The sequence below is a fragment of the Tiliqua scincoides genome, chromosome 3 (assembly GCF_035046505.1).
Source record: "Tiliqua scincoides isolate rTilSci1 chromosome 3, rTilSci1.hap2, whole genome shotgun sequence".
Lineage (NCBI taxonomy): Eukaryota > Metazoa > Chordata > Lepidosauria > Squamata > Scincidae > Tiliqua > Tiliqua scincoides.
In genome coordinates this window covers 174387798-174406779 of record NC_089823.1, presented here as the reverse complement: position 1 = coordinate 174406779, position 18982 = coordinate 174387798, and the positions used below count along the sequence as shown (strand labels likewise).

General features: G+C 44.8%; 1 protein-coding gene across 1 annotated transcript in view; it reads left to right on the top strand.

Moving 5' to 3' along the window:
• The first annotated feature begins 6997 nt into the window (after nt 1–6997).
• The window catches only part of LOC136645210 (deleted in malignant brain tumors 1 protein-like), a 97126-nt gene continuing 85141 nt past the window's right edge, over nt 6998–18982 (top strand). Inside the window, exons 1-2 of the mRNA XM_066621447.1 lie at nt 6998–7091; nt 18411–18485. Coding sequence (XP_066477544.1) covers nt 6998–7091; nt 18411–18485 — 169 coding nt within the window. The remainder of the gene's footprint in view (nt 7092–18410; nt 18486–18982) is intronic.

Here is an 18982-nt window from a genome sequence, read left to right as displayed (position 1 = left end):
GTCCTGATCATCCCGTCAATGCTCCTACGTTTGGGGAGTCACTTGTAAGAGGAGCTAATGTTGTTACAGAGATGGCATTCATCCAGAGAATTCATCCAGGGAATGAAAGAGTTTTCATTTCTTGTTTGTTCTGTCACTATGTGCCCTGGCTCTGATCCCACAAAGAAGAATGTGTCATGAGTGTTTGGCCATCATGAAACCACTGCAGTGACATTTCAGTGTTCACCAACAATAGTGGCTGTGCTTTCCTGGTCTTCCCCAAAGTACAGTGGGAGCTCACCTGCGTTTGCTGGCCAAATCCCCACCACCATCTATGCCTATCATATTTACCTTGTTTTGTTTTTGGAAGATTACCATTGCAGACAGTTGAGGTTGTTTAGCAAGTACAGGGTGACCCCCAAAAAACAGAACCCATAAAAATTTTATTAAATCCTACAAAGGTCCAGTAAAGACACAAAATGTCTTTTCCTTGGTTGACCAAGACATATTGGGGAAGATTATTGTTCCAATATTTCATGCACAAAGTCGACTTGTATACCCTGAAAGAAAAAAGAATTAAAATTAACAGTTTTATTCAAAAATTTGTGGGTTCTGTTTTTTTTTGGGTCACCCTGTACAAAGATCTCTATGTACAAAGATCTCTATGTACAAACCCCTGCTAACTGGTTAAGAGGCACTTTTTCAAGTGGGTGCTCCTCTTTTGTTTAGCAGGGGGAGAGTAACTGGCCCACCTCACCCCAGCAGTGTCTTTTCCAGTGGCTGTCTGCTGGTGTTGCATCTTTTTAGATTGTGAGCCCTTTTGGGACAGGGAGCCATTAGATACTTGATTTTCTCTGTAAACCGCTTTGTGAACTTTTTGTTGAAAAGCGGTATATAAATACTGTTGTTGTTGTTGTTGTTGTTGTTGCAGGAGGAGGGGCCCATGGGTATTCTGCACACCTGATACTGTTTCCTTTCCTTAGGAAAAGGAGAAAAGACAAGTGGCTCTCCTTAACCTGGGGAGCACCCTCTTCCCTTGCTGCTTAGTGAGTTCTTTGTCCTGGCTGCCCCTTGCGACAGGAATGAAGGTGAGATTCCTGGTGACTGCTTTGTGTCTGGAGTCCTGAAACAGAGTCCTTGTAAGCGGTCTGAGAACATACTGAGAATCCATCTGCCCTTCCTATATTTGCTGTTATCTGTGGCTGCTTTTGGTCTTAAGTGCTCTCTCCCTCCCTTTACAAAGTTCCTACTTCCTCAAGCGTCAGCTCTGCCCTCCACCCTCTTTATTCCCCAGTCCCATTAAAGTATAGAAGTCTCACAGCCCAGTTCAGCCTAAATCCCTGTACTGAGATGCAGCAGTGGGTTATGCTGCATCCCATGGGGAATTTTTGGCTACTGGAGGTTTCCTCAGAGTAAGGGAACAGCAATATTGCTGGTGTAATTCAAAGTTGATTATTCCAGGTAGAGCAGGCCTGGGAAGAGGGTTTGGATTTGGCACATGCTGCTGCCAAATGTGCCTCCTGGCCTGATCCACCCAGCCCTGCCACATCCTCCCTGCTCTGTTCTGCCCCCTGTGTAGGGCTTACCTGCTTCAGTAAGCATCAGTTACTCCACTGGTGCTGGCAGGAAGGCTCCAGCCTTCTCACTGACACACTGGGTCTCTGCACTGCCACAAAGCACTTTATGGTGCTTTGGGGGGCAGCTAGTGTCAGCACTGCCCTTCAATAGGACTGGGCCATTACTGACTTTGTAGCCAATCATGGCATAGCAACAACACTGTACAGGGTTGCATTTGACAAATATGCAAATAGGATAATTTGACAAATTGGGCCCCATGCCTGAAGGGACCCTGCACTGGGGCAGCAAGTGAAGCACCCACAACTGGCACCTCGATCTATTGCTAACACTCTAGCATGGAATCTCCTATGCTGAAGCATCACAAGGAGAGTGTGGCAAGCAGAGCACTACTTCTGAATGGCCCTATCTCCTTACTGCTCCAGGGTCTAATTGGCTTGAAATTGCCCCCCTAGAAGACATTGCTGCAGGTGTCCCACCGCTGCGTCCCATTCTGGGGTGTAAGTGGTCCTGCTTGGATAGGGCACCCCATCAACAATGTTTTGCATTGGGCCCCAAAGCTCCTAAGGCTGGCCCAGGAGGTGTATAAACACCAGTTCTCTCTCAATAAATGTACAAAGTATGTAAGTATATGTATAAACGTCATAATACCAGCAGTGCACAGCTAGTTTAAGAGGTGTGGTCTGGTTGTTGGGGGTGTGGGTGATGAAGAACAAAGCTTAGTCAGAAATGTATCTTAGAGGTTGGTCCCAACAAAATAAGTGACGTTAGTATATAAACACTCCCAGTGAAATACGACTTATTCTGTTGATGTAACACCATGCTGGTTCATGGCTAACTAAACTTTGTTTTCCCCCCCCATCCCAACACCACCTATTTTCCTCACTTGCACAGGTAGAATTCTGCTAGAAAATGGGATTCACCAGCATCATCTAACATCAGCAAAGCTGTAGTACTCCTATGTTAGTATCGATGTTCCCTCTAATTCATAGAGCTCCTGCTTGGACCATCTCAACTTGCACAGTGATGTGCCTCCAGAACACTCAGCAATTATGTCACCATCATTGCCAATTTCCAGGACATTGAGCTCCAGGCTGTATGGAGCTTGATTTAGAGCTACTCGGCCATGCTGCTTAGCAGGAACGGTGCTTAGTACATATATCATTGAGACTTGCTGGGGTAAGGGCATTTACTGCAGATCTTATCCTACCCAGTGGGCATAATGTATAGATCATAGGGTCACTCTAGAAATTGTCCAATGAACAACTTGTGCCTTTTTTTGCCCTGCCCCTTCCTTTTATGACTTGTCAAAAATGCATGTTGCATTCTCAACAGAGGTGTCTTTATGTTGCTTCCCCTGAGGCATTCCTGTAGACACAGAGGAGAGGGCATTATGTTTTGATGAATAAATGGACTATGCCTGTTTAATGCAATTATACTGCAATCCTGTAGTGGAAATGCGCAAGATCCCTCAAGGAGAAAGGGTGTGGTGTCAACAGTGGCCCCTTGCTCTGACAGGCCTGCATGGGAAGCATGGGGCTAACACCAGGGTCTCAGAATGCAGTGAGTATGCTGCCCAACTGCAGCCACTTGAAAGCTACAGGGCCTTCAGGGATAAAAGCAGCACCTGGAAGAAGGAGAGGGTGCAGGTAGCAGATGGACTCAGTGGTTGGTCAGCAGACTGAGGGATAGATAGCTGAATGGACTGCTGGAGATTGCTGAGTGGGTGCTGTTGTACCTAGAAGACCTGCTGCTTTGAGACCTGGGAAGAGGGACTCTGCAACCCCACAGGCAAGCTATCTACTGGTCACCTTTCTATTGGTGCTGGGGTTCAGTAACAGTTCTGTGTGCTATCTAGAGATAGCTGTGTTTGAGCTAGGGAAGCTAATTAGCTTAAAGTGGGCACAAGTTCTCTAGACCAAGTTTGGAAAGTGAATTTGGCAAAACAAATCTTATGCAAGCCAACCTGGGGCTAAGTCCCATTGAATGCAGTAGGACAGCAATTTTCAATCTTTTTCATCTCATGGCACGCTGACAAGGCACTGAAATTGTCAAGGCACACCATCAGATCTTTGACAATTGACAGGGCACACCATGCTGCCAGTGGAGGGCTTAAATCCCCCCATTTGCCCTACTGATAAATGATCATCCCCCAAATTCCTGTGGCACACCTGTGGACTACTTGTGGTACGCCAGTGTGCCACGTCACAGTGGCTGAAAATGGCTGCAGTAGGACAATGCTGAGTAAAACTGTATAGAACTGCACTGTTAGTTTGCTTCAGTGCAACTTTCACTGTCCCATGACGGAGTGGTTTGTCTGAAACAGCCGTGCTTTGATCAAAGGAAGGAATATCTGATAGGGTGCCTGCTCAATTCCACCATATTTCTAAGATAATCTGGCTTTCCTGTAGTATTGAAAGACAAAGATGGATTTAGGACATGTTGGCAAATACAGAAAATAGGAAGTTAATTATAATAAATGATTAGTTATACATACTTTATCACATAATTTCACATGCAGGATCAGAAATAGTCAAATATTAATCCTTCTGCTAACAGAACCTTTGTACGATGACACTAGGGTACAATTACAAGATAAACCAAGCCATATTTCTTTTGTCTGCCTTTGTGCCTTAATGACTATAGAAGAGTAACTACAGAGTCATGTTTATTGCTCCACTTGAACCTGATAATGCTGTGGTATCACAAGATGACTGCTGTAGCCACAATAGCCACAAGATGACTGCTGGAAATGATTGTGAAGTCATGAGTCTTTAGGGAAAGGAAACATTTTGTTGTTTGTATCACACACTAGGTTCTTCCCATGGGGCATTAGAGACTTCTACAACTGACAGATGTGCAACCCAATCCTATCATGTGCTGGAACAGGCAGGCCAGGAGTCCTGCACTGTATCCAGTGCAAGATTGGGGTCAGAAGTGGTTCAGCCAGAGTCAAGTGGAAACTCTTCCCCTTACCCCCAGGTAAGCCACCACAACCCCAATGGGTCTTCTTGGATTTGCACCACCTCTGGAGGTAGCATAAGTCTGAGAAGAGCAGAGCGGCTTGCAGCCACACCGTGCTGCTCGGGGGACAGGGTTGGGATCTGGCATAAGAGCCAGGTCCCAGCCCTGCCTCCTGCTGCTCGTCTTCCCCCAGGACTGCCCTCCTCCCACCCTGGAACACCTTCCTCCCGCCTCCTCCCTGCTGTTGCCAGACCCTTGCGTCGGCCAAGCTCAGCTGACACAACCCTCTCTGCCCAAGTTGGTGTGGAGGCTGGATTCAGCCTCTGTGAGCCGGAGCACATCCCTGCGCTGACCCAGTCAACTCTCAAGGAGGTGCAAACATGCTTTACGGCATGTTTATGACCCTCTTGGACTGGCGCAAGGGACTTGCACCGGCCCAAGGTGCAGTCAGGATTGTGCCCTTAGAGTATCACCAGAATTAGTCTCCTGGAATTGCCTTTGGAATTTTTCTTAGCATCATAGACTTTAGAGTTGGATTGTATTTTAGAGATCATCTACTGCAGGCAACTACTACAGCACTGACCAGCATCAATAACTACTACATGCCTCCGTGTAGCCAACTATTAAAGCATCCCTAACTGGTGGCCATCTCGTAGCCTCTGCTTGAAAAACCCAATGAGATTTTCTCCTGTAACCGATGGCTTGGGTCACCTGGAGCAACATCAATGCAGGCTTTATAGTACAGACATTGTTAAATGTCTAAAAGGTTCACATTTGTTGTGAAACTTGACATTTGTGTGGGTATATGTGTATATATATATTCATGAAAAAGCAAAACCCTTTCCATTCACTTGTGCCTGTTTGCAACAAGTATTCTATGGTACATTGCAAATGTACTTGATAACTTGTAGCCAGTGCCAGATTTAGGCACAAGTTTATGGCTTCACAATCCACAAGGGGTAAAAAAAAAAAAATTCTGAATTTTCTTTTGTGGTGGAGGGGGGCTTTTCAAATTTTAATGTGCGCGCACACACATCTTTTTAAAAATGGCTTGTATAGCAACTTTTGGTGTAATTTTTTTTAACAAAGTTCCTCCAAATCTTTAACAAGAGGTCTCCAAGTTTTATATCGCTTAGGGCAGTAGTTCTCAAACTATTTTGACTGGCAACTCCCTTGACCTATTGCGCCAGTGACTGCGGCTGCCCATTAGGGCTACAATCCTATACAATCCTGTATAGGGTGGTAGGTTTCTCATGAGGGTTCTGTGGCTCCCCAGGAAGCCATGGCTCACAGTTTGGGAACCACTGGCTTAGGGCCTCATCAAGTCTACATTCAGCATGGCTCAGTGACTATTTAGGTCTTTCTGATAGAAGACCTATGGCATGTTGAGAAATGCTGACCTGTGGAAAATTATGATAGCTGTTATCAATTGCCAGTTATCAGTTTTTTTAAATATCTGTTATCATCTCCCCCCCCCCTTCAAGAAGGAAAGTTTTCATTTCCTTCATTGAAGTGACAGCAGTGCTATATTCTTTGAGAGGAAAAGATCTGCCTGTTCATAGGTAAGGATTTTATTTTTTTGGGGGGGGGGGAAAGATGATGTAAAGATCAAGTTTACGTTCATGATTGATATAAACAGCTAAATCTTAGCCAATACAGTACCTTGATGTAAACTTCCTCCTAAGTAACTGAACAGTGATCTGACCACTTCTTTCCTTATATCCTTATTTACAAAGGACATTGCAACATGAGCCTTTTATCTAATAATGCCTCCGAGATTATGATCTTGTGCAAATCAGTTGCTGAACTCTCTGGTGCTCAGAGGGGAAGACTGCATAAAAAAGCTGTGTAATACTGAAAATTATGCTTTGTTGAACAGGTTTCAGAATCTTTTTGGTAAACTAGTACTAAATGTTTGATTGCTTTGTTTTGCTAGTGGTTTAGAGTCAGACTAGACATTTCAAAAAAGAACTGCAGGATGGGAGGATGATTTGAATTGGTACTGGAGGGAGATGGGTCACTCTAAACTTTCCTAATGAAGCAGCTTCTAGTTGTGAAGGAGGAAACAGGTTTTCCCTCTGTAATAGCAACATTTAATCTGGGAAATCAGTGCAGGGACAGGAATTAAATCCCTTCCCTTCTCCCTGCCTGCATCATGGCTTCAGTCCAAAGCAACCAAATCACAGAATTCCCATGCAGTGGTATAGTGGTACATTTTGATGTAGTCTCACTTTTGATAGAGAAATAAAGACACAGAATGCTCTGATAACTCTGAGGCAAACCGGAGATGACTGCAGTATATTCTTATGAAAACTGTGCAATTGGCCACTAGTTTCCAAACAGATCTATAACATCTATATAGCCTTCTCTGTGTAAAACCATTTTCTGTTATAAAAGGCATAGTTGAAGATGGTAGCTGACAACATTCCTACTAAAGTGAACTAATTTCATTATTTTGTCATGAATTAGTGACTTTATAATGAACCATACTATCAGTATAAGGAGCATCACCAAGCTACGTATATCGGTAGCCAGAGATGATGTATTGTTAGACATGAATAAGCTCTGGATAGGTAATTTTAGGGGAGTCATGTGATTTCAGGGAAATGGAAAATTAAAGACATGCTTTATGAGCATGACAAGGTTTTGGGCAAAACAAATGCACTTATGCGTGCTTAATTTTATATATAAGGTGGTGGGTTAGCCTTATTTATGATAGATATGTAAAACAGGTATAAAAACTTTGGACAACTCTGTTCTAGTGTGCCTCCTTTCATAGCTGGCCTGTCCCAGATGTGTTGACGGTGCACTGGGCATCTTTTCGTAATAAAGAAAAGAGACAATCATGAAAGTAAAGGCTGCCTGTGTCTCAGTGTGTGATTTCTCCGGATCAGAACCTGAGGGGAGCAGCTAGTTCCCCAACACTCTCCTAAGTACGAAGAGCAAAAGGAAGGAGCAGAGCTGAACAAACATAGTGGCAAATAGGTATTTCTGCTTAATGGTGGAACCTCTGCCAGTCTGGGGCATTAGCAGATGCCCAACCATGACAATCGCTGACACCAGGCCCAACCTAGCTTTGTACTGCTTTGACTGGTATCACCATGTTCTTCTTAACCATAGACCTCTATCCTTTAAGTGAAAATGTCAAGAATTGACCTAGGGCCTTATATATGCAAAGTCCATGCTCTTTCACTAACCTCTGAATCTTCCTCTTGGTCACAAGTGCAGGAAGCAGCAAAAGGATTCATTCTATTCAGCTACCATGATTTGACTTGCAAAGTGTACAAATTATTTGACTTGCAAAATTAATAGCTTTAATGCCTGCTTTTTGCTTCAAGTCATCTTGTTTGTTTTCTCAGCTTCAACCATACTGGCTGTCGTAAACAACTTGGAATTAAAGAATGGCAGATATCCTTAGATATTCTGCAATTTTTGAATGCATGGGATGGGTCTGCAGCTTACTGGTAGAGCATCTGCACTGTATGCAGAAGGCCCCAGATTCAGTCCTTGACATCTCCAGGAAGTGCACCCCCTGCTTGAAACCCTGGAGTGCTGCTAACAATTGTGGTCAATGCTGAGTTGGATGGACCAATGGTGTGTCTCAATCCAAGGCAGCTTCATATGCTGTGCTCCAAACTTTCTCTTCTCATAGGTTCCGTAGTTGCACCTGTGGTGTGGTTTCTTTTAAAGAATATTTATATTCTACTTTTCACAAAATGATTTAGACAACCTTGAAATGAAATGAAAAAAATAGTTCCTGGACTCAAAGGGGCTCTCAGTCTAGCCCAGAGGAAAGACCATACTGTACCAACATACAGATGCTAGGAGGGACGCAAGCTTTTGTAGGATGAATGATAGTTGCTATTGGTGTGCTAAATACAAGAGAACAACCACTTCAAAGGTACCTCTTCTCTCAGGTAGCAAGGCCAACTATGGTTAACTGTCCAGTCACAGACTTACCTGAATGGCTGGAAAAGACTCACAGAAAAGTCAACAGCCGGGAAATTTGCAGGCCTGAAGGCAAGCTGAGCAGGCACTTGTCTGGGCTTGCCTCAGCTGCCACAAACCAGCATTCAAGGGGAACACCTGGGAGAGCAGGGAGGAGGTGGGGAGGAGAGAAGGCCAGCTACAAAACAGCTGCCTGCCTGATGAGGAACATTTTTGGGGGCAGAAGATAAGGGGGGCAAGGAGGGCTGACTTGTTGTGTACCAGCCACAACCTCCCTGGGAGGCCCCTTGAATCCCTTAGGTGTAGAAGGTGCTGTGACCCCCTTTTGACCCCACCTCTGATACAGCACTAAGGGTGCTGTGTGTTCCTCAGCAGTTTACCACCCACGCATGCTCAGTCCTTAAAGGGGAGCACTCTCTCCATGGCATGGACCACTTACTGGGGTACTTTGGGGTGGCAGTGATGTGCTGGGTGCCCAGATATAATGGAGGACAGAGTGTCTGTTCCTTTAACTACTGTATAGAAGAGGGAATTTTGGCAGGTGCAGCTCAACATGGAAGGGTTTAAAAAGCTGCACCTGCCCAAATTCCTATACAATGGTTAAAGGTAGAGGCACTCCGTCCTCCATTGTATCAGGTCATCCTGGTGATGTACCCTTAACAGTAACTATGGTGTGCTTACCAAGACTCCCATATGAACATCCCATGCTCAGTCTTTCAGTGATCAGATGTAGCAAAATAATTTTGGGTGGAAAACAATACCGTGCTGCAGCTGACCTTTAAACTTACTTTGAGATTTCTTTATCTTTATGAACTTCTTCAGTAAATAAACAGCATGATACTTCACGTCTGTTCTGGATCAAGCCAACACCTTTTAGAAATATCATTAAAATTATGTATTTTCCAGCTCCTAAAACCACAAGATACACATTATTTCAAACTAAAAATGTATTTGTTTTCTTTACAAACATGCTCAAACTGGTAGGGAAAGTAACTTAAACTGCAGGGTTCCTTTGCTTTTGTGAATTATTTGGATGCTTGTGAAAAATTCTAAAAATTCTGCAAGTCAGCTCTGAGACAGACTCTCCTTCTCTTTCACTACCTTGCAGTACCAATCTTCATTTCTCTCTGCATTTTCTACAGCCGGTTGCACTATTGATCTATCAACCGCTTGGCTGCTGAGCACTAAGAACTCTGCGTGCTCCTGGGTTATCAAGAGCATTCTCTGATAAAGGTGTAACCTGCTATCATTTTCCCAAGATAGACTTCCTTCTTGCTTGTGAACTTTCTCTTCCTTCCTGTTCATAATTTCACGTCATACACTATCACATGCTAGAGCAGTGGTTCTCAAATGTTTTAGCAGGGGGACCCACTTTTTCAAATGACAATCTGTTGGGTCCCACCAGAAGTGATGTCATGGCCTGAAGTGACATCATCAAGCAGGAAAATTTTTAATATCCCCCATATGACAAAATGAAATCCTATTAAGTAAGTAAATTAAGTTTGCAATAACTGTAAAAATTTATTTAAAATAAAGAACCATCCTAACCCTCCCAAGCTGATCTGTTTGAAAAAAATCCTGAAACATCCCAAAGGCTGCAATTCTATCCTCAGTTACCTAGGAGTAAGCCCCATTGACTGTCATTGTTAAAATCATATACATAGTAGCCTGTTAAAAGTACAAATCTGTAACATTTACCCAAATGCAGTCACAGACCATGGTAGCATCAAGTCTAATATATTAAAAATAAAATATACATTGAAATGAATGGGGAACCACCTGAAATTGACTTGCAACCCACCATGTGGGTCCCGACCCACAGTTTGAGAAACACTGCTCTAGGGAAAAGGGCTGGAGATTAGCTGGACACTCCAGAACCTTGTGAGGCTGAGGAGGAATTGGGTGCTGTAACCCCTTTTCTGCCTCCACTCTGAGGCCTCAAGTTGAGAGAGCAGAATTAGTTGGTTAATTCTGCTACATTCAATCAGGATTTGATCACATCTGATGCGGAATTGCAGCATAATTACCCATCCCTAGCAGAGGCGAAGGCTGCAACCCTATCCACAGTTTCCTGGGAGTAAATTCCATTGACTAAAATGGGACTTGCTTCTGAGTAGACAAGCATAGGATTGGCTCTAAGGCTATGGTAGTTATTCATTCAAAGCTGCAGTAGCCATCTTCCTCTATGTACGGGTGGCTTTGGGCCTATAATTTGGTTTATTTCTTATGGCACACTGTTTTGAGAATTACTGGCATAGTCAGTCTGGGTCATCTGATTTTGTGATGCCAGGCACATCGGTTGTTGTGAGCTGATTCCAAGCATTTTGTATAACTCCATTGAGTTATGCAACTCAACTCTCTGTTACAGGAAGATGAGAGTGGTGATAAGCCAAAGCAATGAATTTTGTGACAGACATTGAACTTGGGTCTTCCTTATCCAAATACAGCACTTGGGACTTAACTTGAACCCAGGCAAAGCCCAAGCTGATACAATATCTGATATGGCAGCAAATCTTCTAGCTCCCTCTCCCCCCCCCCCCATTCTGTAACATTCCCTGCTAGCACAAACACCCACAGTGGACAGCTTGCTCATGCTTACACTCGCACACACCACCAACACTCATTTTAAAAAAAAAAGTGTGTGGTACTGCTTTGCCTGTTGGCCTCTTAAAACCCCTTGCCTGCCTGTTAGCCTCTTCCACTCTGACGATGAACGAGGGACGCTTTGGGGGAAGGGCCATAGCTTAATGGTAAAGCATGTGCTTTGTTTGCAGAAAGTCCCAAGATAATTCCTTGGTAACTCCAGGGAAGACTGGGAAACTCCCTCCTCTGACACTGTGGAGAGTTATTGCAAGTCAAGGTAGACAAAACTGAGCTACATGGACCAATGGTTTTAGAATAAGCCAACTGAATTTCTTTATGACACTAATTTGGAGATTGACTGGAAGTGGCCTGTAGGGTTGCTCCCTAGTTAAAGCACATGGCTGAGTGAAATGACTATTTCAAATGGCAAGTTGGGGGGACTGCAAGCTGGTGAGGAGTGCCCCACCGCCCCATTTTCTTCTCATGTGCTCAGAAAGTATACAAGATGGGATGGAGGGGATGACTTTTTTTCTTCTCCAATTCCACTTGCACTGTGGTTCTCTTCCTGAGAGCTCAGGAAAAGGGCCCCTGCCTTTCTGCCTTGTCATTTCTTGTAAAGTAGCAGGATGGGAAGGAACAGGATCTTCCTAGCCTGGTACTTTACAAGGAGTTGTGGAGAAGGGGGGAGGGTGAGTGCTGTCTGCATGAGTGTGAGAGCAGAGAGAGCACAAGTGAGTGCACATGCTGCCTGGTGTATGTGGGCAATGGTGGAGGTTATGGTGGAATGCAGGGGAGGGGCAGCAGATTTGCTGCCACTTCAAGCATTGTATCAGCTTAGGCCTTGCCTGAATTCAAATCATGCCCTGAGTGCTGGGTTTGGATAATGAAGATCCAAATTCAACTCTCAGTCACAAGATTCATGGTCTTGTCACCTCTCTACCCTTCCTCCTAGTTTGCACTCTGTGATGTGCTTGGGAGGGCTGGATCAAGCAAATTTCTGGGGCAGTCCTAAATGGGGAGCAGCTTGCTTGTGCCTTTCATGCAGAACATTCCAGGTTCAATCTTGGGCATCTCCGGATAGGACCAAGGAGTCATCCTTGCTTGAAACCTTGGGGAGCTGCCCGTTTGTATTCACCAGACATGGTCTGTCTCAATAGAAAGTAGCTTCACATGTTTCAGAACTTTCCTCCTCACAGTAAATTGCTTCTCTTAAAAAGTTCATCTTTTCCTCATAGTTAGCTCACGTACACTTGTACAGAGAGGCAATGAAAAATTGTTATCAGTTCAATGCTTCCACTTCGGGTGGATAAGGAAATCATACAAATAAAATATGGATTTACCAAACAAACACATCATCACAAGTTTTATGACAGGGGGAGGGCCACGGCCACACCTGCCCATCATTGCAAGCTTTTAAGCCTGGATCCGCTCAGTGCCTGGATGGAAGTCTGGACAGGATGGATACCATACCGATGCTAGTTTGGATGGTACTGTTTGGTGCAGGGGTTTTTCGGGCTGCCTCAGGTAATATGATACCTCATGTTCTCACATCTGTGACTGTCCTTATGCAACAGATCTGTTGACCTAAATTCCAGAAACAGAATTTGGTGACAATAAGAATTTTTTTTTTTTTTGCAAAGATAAAGGTGTTACTGTGGCTGCATTATCCTCTCTATTCAAACCCTCTATGATTATACTTCTCTTCAACTCTCTGGAACCTGTCACAGTTGGAAACAAGCTGCTAGGTGGGATCTGATTTTTTATGAGACAGAGGAGATAATTTAACTTTGATCATTCAGTAAAAGATAGGCATGTATTATATGTTTCAAAAACAACCAAACAAAAACCTTGAGCACAGCAATATTGTTGCCAATTCTAATTGAAACCATTCCTGGAGACCCCCCCTCCCCATGAGGTACTGCAGTGGTTCCCAAAAACTTATAGCACTGGAACCCCCTTTTTAAAATAATGCTCTTTCAGGACTTAAATAGCTTTAAAATACTTAAAGATTCACTCAAGCCTCTGTTTTGATCCTTTTTACCATGATGGGGGGCTACTTTCTGGAGCATTTGTTGAGCTCCATGTTCATCAGATTGCGATGATTCTGGTGCTGGCCTTGTTTTTCCCTTCTCCTGGCCTTCAGTAAAACAGGGCTACAAAATTGAGGGTCAGAAAAGTTTTTCCCAAACTTTATGGTGGTTTGATATGAATTTGGGGTGCCGATTCTAAAAATGGCATCTGTTTTGCCCTATCGTGTCTAGTTTTGGAGTTATAATATAGCCTCATTAGTGAATGGTTCAAGCAGCTTCCTTGTAAGGAAGCCATGGTGTAGGCTTCCTCATGAGAAAACTGCTTGAACCATTCACTAAAGAGGCTATGCCGTGTCTCTATGATCGGGCAAAACAGATGCCATTTTTGGAATCTGCACCCCAAATATACCCAGGAATTGGTGTAACGTTTAAGGAAGCAAAATGTGCGTTGGCCTGTGTAATAGCAGTCACTGTCACCTACTCATGAGTAAAAGGGCACATGTAGCTCAATGTTCCTTTCTATAGGGCTCAATACCCTTTCCTAGGAGGTTGGAGGGAGAAATTCCTTTTCAAGTGTTTTTGGGGGGCCTGTGTTCTGATCAGGGCCGTTCTTGTGGTGTTGCATTCTGCTTACCCTGCCCTTTGAAGAGGACCAAGGCATGATCTCCTATTTGAATGTAAACGTGACCTGCTGCTCCATTTGTGCTCAATACATTTTCTGTGTCAGCTATCAGCTTGTCAGTTTTGTGACCCACCAAAAATTGGGTCGCGACCCACTGTTACAGAACTGCTGGACTAGATGTCACACACCTAACATGTTTTAACCAATGACTACTTTTCGTAAAGAATAGCAGGGCCTAGGAGATTACACTTTCAAACAGAGAAGTGGCACAGGAAAGACATATTTTCCTTTCCAGGAAAGGAAACAGCTTGGGGGTGATTAAAAACTGCAGCCTCACTTATGCTTTTACTTGTAAAAGCAACTGTTGGGGTTGTAACTGCATGCATGTGTAGTGTCTAGTGAAGATCTCAGGATCTAATGAAGTGGTAAACTATGGTCTATGCTGCACCACCTGAAAAGGCCAGGCAAGGGGTTTGGATACTCCTACATACAAAAAGTTATTGGCACATAGAAAGCTGGTCTATTGGGGAAAAGGCTAGGCTGGAATCCTCCTCCCTGACCTTGTGGGAAGTACAAGGATGCTGCTGTCATATGCTCACGTAGGTATTCTCTTTTGAAATGTAAGAACAAGCAGTGTTCTTCATAAAAATGTTTCCTCCATAACCCTCTACCTCACCAGTTTGCTCAATTTAGTGAATTCATTTGTACTAATCTCCCCAGAATGAGTGAATTCACAATAATAAATCTTTGGTTGAACTTGAATAAATAAGATTCAGATTTTGTTATTAACTAGTACTGAATCCAGCCTCCATGCCAATGGAGGGACCAAGCCTTGCATTGGCCAAGCTTGGCTGACGCAAGGCTCTGGGATGGGCGGGGAGGAGGGGGGAGAGAGCCGTTCCAGGGCGGGGGAAGGGCGGGCAGAGGGCAACCCCAGGAGTGGGCAGGTGGGGAGCGGGAGGTGTGACTGGATCCCCATTCCCCAAGCTGCTCCACTCTCCTCAGACTTGCACCACCTAAGGAGGTGGCACAAGTTCAAGGAGATCCATAGGGGCTGCAGTGGTTTACCCAGGCAGGGAAAGGGTAAGAGTCTACCATCAGCTAAGCCATTTTGCAGCCCTGTTTTGCGCTGGATACAGTGCAAGCCTCCTGGCTTGTCTTTTCCAGTGCAAGATAGTATTGCGCTGCATGTCTGGCAAACTTGTGCGTTTTTTTCCTCTGTTGCCATGGCATTATAAGGAACATCAGTACAGCCTTTCTGAAATATCTCTCTTCGTTCACAGATTCTGGACTGATAGCAGGTAATCTAACAGTTATACTTTAACACAATCTTGATCACATTCGTGTATTGATTTGGTGGTGGTGTATTTTTTTCTTTTTTCTTTCTTTTGGAAAAGGCTTCTCCCTTCCATATTGAAATGTCTGCTTGTCCATTCTGGTTATCTCAGACAATTTCAGTTTGCTGAGCAAATTACAGATTGAAATGCATGGGTTAGAAATGGGTTAGAATGTGAGTGAAATAGATAGATGTGTACAATGTATTTAAACGGAAATGACAATCTAAGGAATTCCCATATGTGACACTTCAGGCTAGAAGCTGCACACATGTCTTAACACAGGAATACTTTTCATAAAGAAAACAGCATCGAGGAGATCACACTTTTGAACAGAGAAGTGGCACAGGAAAGGCAGGCTTAATTCTGTCACCAAACATAAAATTCATCACCGAACATAACTCACACTGAAATGAATGGGAACCCACCTGAAATAGGCTCCCGACCTGCCTAGTGGGTCGCAACCCACAGTTTGCAAAACACTGGCTTTTTCTATCTATTAGGAATTATTTATATCTATAAATATAAATATAGATATGCCTATTTATATATACGCATCTAGAGATCTATATATGGTATAGAACAGGGGTGTCAGACATAAGGCCCGGAGGCTGGATGAAAGCTTTTTATCCAACTCTCGGGGTCTCAGCTGCTGAGCAGTGCTGAGGTGTTACTGCTGGAAGGGCAGCCCCACATGAAAACTGGGCTCTGCTATATCTTGAAATATGATCAAGATTTGTATATATTCTCTTCTGTCATTTTCAGCTAGTGTGTTCCTAAGTGAGAAAGAAGTGCTTATTTCTGGTTATGACCTATTTAATGCCTTCACTTCCTGCCTAATGACATAACTTCCGGTGCTCAGCAGGCGTCATAAATGCTATTCGGCCTGCTGTATGAAATGAGTTTGACACCTCTGGTACAGAATATGCAGCCCATACCAAAGACAAAAATATCTACTGTAGAATGACTTGTTGTCATTGTTTCCATCAATTTCTTCACAGCTGCTATGTACTGGGCAGCCCAATCCTAACTTATGCTGGAGCAAGCGGGCCTGTGTTTCATCCAGTGCAAGTTTGGGGTCAACTGTGGCACAGCCCGAGGCAAGAGGAAACTTTTCCCCTTACCCCAGGGAGAGCCAAAGTGGCTCCAATGGGTCTACTCAGATCTGCGCCACCCCAGGAGGTGGCGCAGATTTGAGCAGAGTAGAGCAGCCTGGAGCTGCTCCATGCTGCCCAGGGAATGGGGCTAGGATTTGGCATAACTGCTGGGTCCTGGCCCCACTTCCTGCTCCCTGCCTGCCTGCCCCCAGGAACACCCGCTGCCTGCCCTCCCACACCTCAGAACACCCCCCTCCTGCTTCCTCCCCATGTCCCCGGACCCCTGTGTTGGCTGAACTTGGCCGACAGAATCTTACTGTGCTGGACCTGGATCTAGCACAAGGAGGCCAGCACAACTCCTTGTTCTGACTTTACAGCATATTTGCAACACCCCTGGGTTGATGCAAGTGACTTGCGTCTGCCTAACGCAGGTGTTAGGATTGTGCCCTTAATCCACTATTACAACCACAATTGCATCTAGAACTATAACTACTACTTCTTGTAGTTATCACTCAGCTATTTTTGCTTTGTTTTTGTTTTTTAAACATAGGACTTTAAAAACTATCTGTGGCAGTTTGGATTATGAATGAAACCATCTATATGCAGTGAGCAACCCAATCTTATAATAGCCAATCCTATCCACCACTACACCCCCTACACATTAATGTGTCTGCACCTCTGGAGTGCAAGCTGTATCTTGCAGGGGGGTCCCAGAGGTCTCTTCTGGGTAAGGGAAAATTTGTTCTCTTGCCTGGGGATAAGCCTCTGTCACCCAAATGGGTCTACTCCAGGGGTGCCCAAACCCCGGCCCGTGGGCCACTTGTGGCCTGCTGTGGGTCCCCATCCGGCCCCCAGGGGGTTCCCCCACCTCCAATGGGCACTCGGCCCTCACCCCAGCCCGTGCTGGCCCGCTGCATGAGCTCTGCGCCTTGCTTTCCCTCGCTGCTGCTGAGCTCAGTGGCAGTGAAGGAAAGACGAGCCCAGCTGGCGTGCAGGGCCTTTTATAGTGGAAAGGTAACGTGAGACTTGCAGGTATTGCGTTACTTCCCACTATAAAAGACCCTGCGCGCTTGCCTGCTAGTCTCTTATTTCTTGTCCAGGGGCTGGGCTGGGCTGGGCTGCTCCATTTGACTTGGCTCCCTTCCCTCCCTCCCCTCCCCTCCTGCAACCTGAGCCAGGGGAGGGAGAGAGAGAGAGAGAGATCATGAGGGAGGGGAGCCCAGCCCAGCTGGCAGCATGTCTCCCTTCCAAGGGAGGGAGGGCTGGTTGGCTGGCTGGCTGGCCGGCCAGGCAGGCAGGCAGGCAGGCAGCAGCAGCAGCACATAGGCAGGCAGGTAGGCATGCAGCTGGGCAAGCAGGCAGGCAGCCCAAGCAAACGAAGGAGGGAGGGCGAGGGGGCAGGTGAGCAAGCGCGTATGTGAAAGTGTGGAAGATCCCCCCCCACCATTTGTGTTTGTGTGTGAATGGGATCATAAACTGGCATGAAGATCCCCCCCCTTATTAGGGTGGATGGGATCATAAACTGGACTGAATTCATTCATTCATTTTCTGTCTCTAATATATTCATTTATGTAAATTTATTCAAATTTGAAATGTAAATTAATTTTTTTTCTGGCCCCCGACACAGTGTCAGAGAGATGTTGTGGCCCTCCTGCCAAAAACTTTGAGCACCCCTGGTCTACTCAGACCTATGCTGGTTGTGTTACTTGCATAAGTCTGAGTGGACATGGCTGAGTGGAGAGGCTGGAAGGGAGACAGGATATCAGTGGTCTACCCCTCTCTCCATCAGAGTCTCTTCCCCATTCCTCCTGTGCATAGAATTGTGCTACAGGATTGTCAACAGTACTCCCTTTGAGGTTGATGATTCCTAGAGACTCAAATCAATGCTCAAGAGTTGGCAATTGTAAGGAAGAAGCAGGTCATAAAGCCCCCTCTATTGGCCTGGCGTGGATCAATATGATACCATAATTAACAGCCCAATCCTATTAGTTAAATATGCCGGCACCTCTCTCTAGCTCCATTGTTCGTCAACACCTTTGTTCAGCAACTCAATTGTTCATTGTCCTTATGTGGCTGTACATAAACGAATGGCCTGTAGTCCATTAATCATTAAGAAAAGCTACACATAAGCATTCAATGGTAATTGACTGTTGTGTAGATGTAGCCCCATGCCCAAGTTGCTTTATCTAATATGAACTTCATACCTATATTGTGTATACCAGAGACAAAAACATCTGAAATGACTTGTTTTTTATATTTTTCATTAATTTCTTCACAGCTACTACAACTCCCACACCTTCCACAACTATTACAAGCACAACTACTACAACCACAACCACACCTGAAACTACTAGTAAGTACTCACTTATTGTTGCTTTGCTTTTAGAATTTTAAGTATTGCCAGGTCTAGGCTATGAATGAAATATAAGGTGGCAGGTCTAGGCTATGAATGAAATACCCCGTACACAGTGAGTATAAGGCCATCACATTCATGGCTATGAGTACAGAAGTCAAAACGGGAATGGCTGAGAAAGGCATTAAAGAGGTCTGAGAAAACACATTAAGGTAGGAAACATACACGCAGAGACACATACAAGATGATGTACTCATTGGTTTTGTGTAGAATTGTGGCAGTAAAAGCCATTTAGCCCCTCTCCTCCAAAACCCGTATCTTCTTGCAACCATTTCTATCCTGCAGCAACAAAGAGAGAGTAGGGTCACCAAGTCTGGCTGAAGATTTTTTCCCCCAGCCTGATTAAGTGGTTTGCTACTGATCAGGATGAAACTATAATGAGCAGCCCAGTCCTACTGAAACCCCCTTATGGGAATGCAGCTGCACTGGTGCAGCTT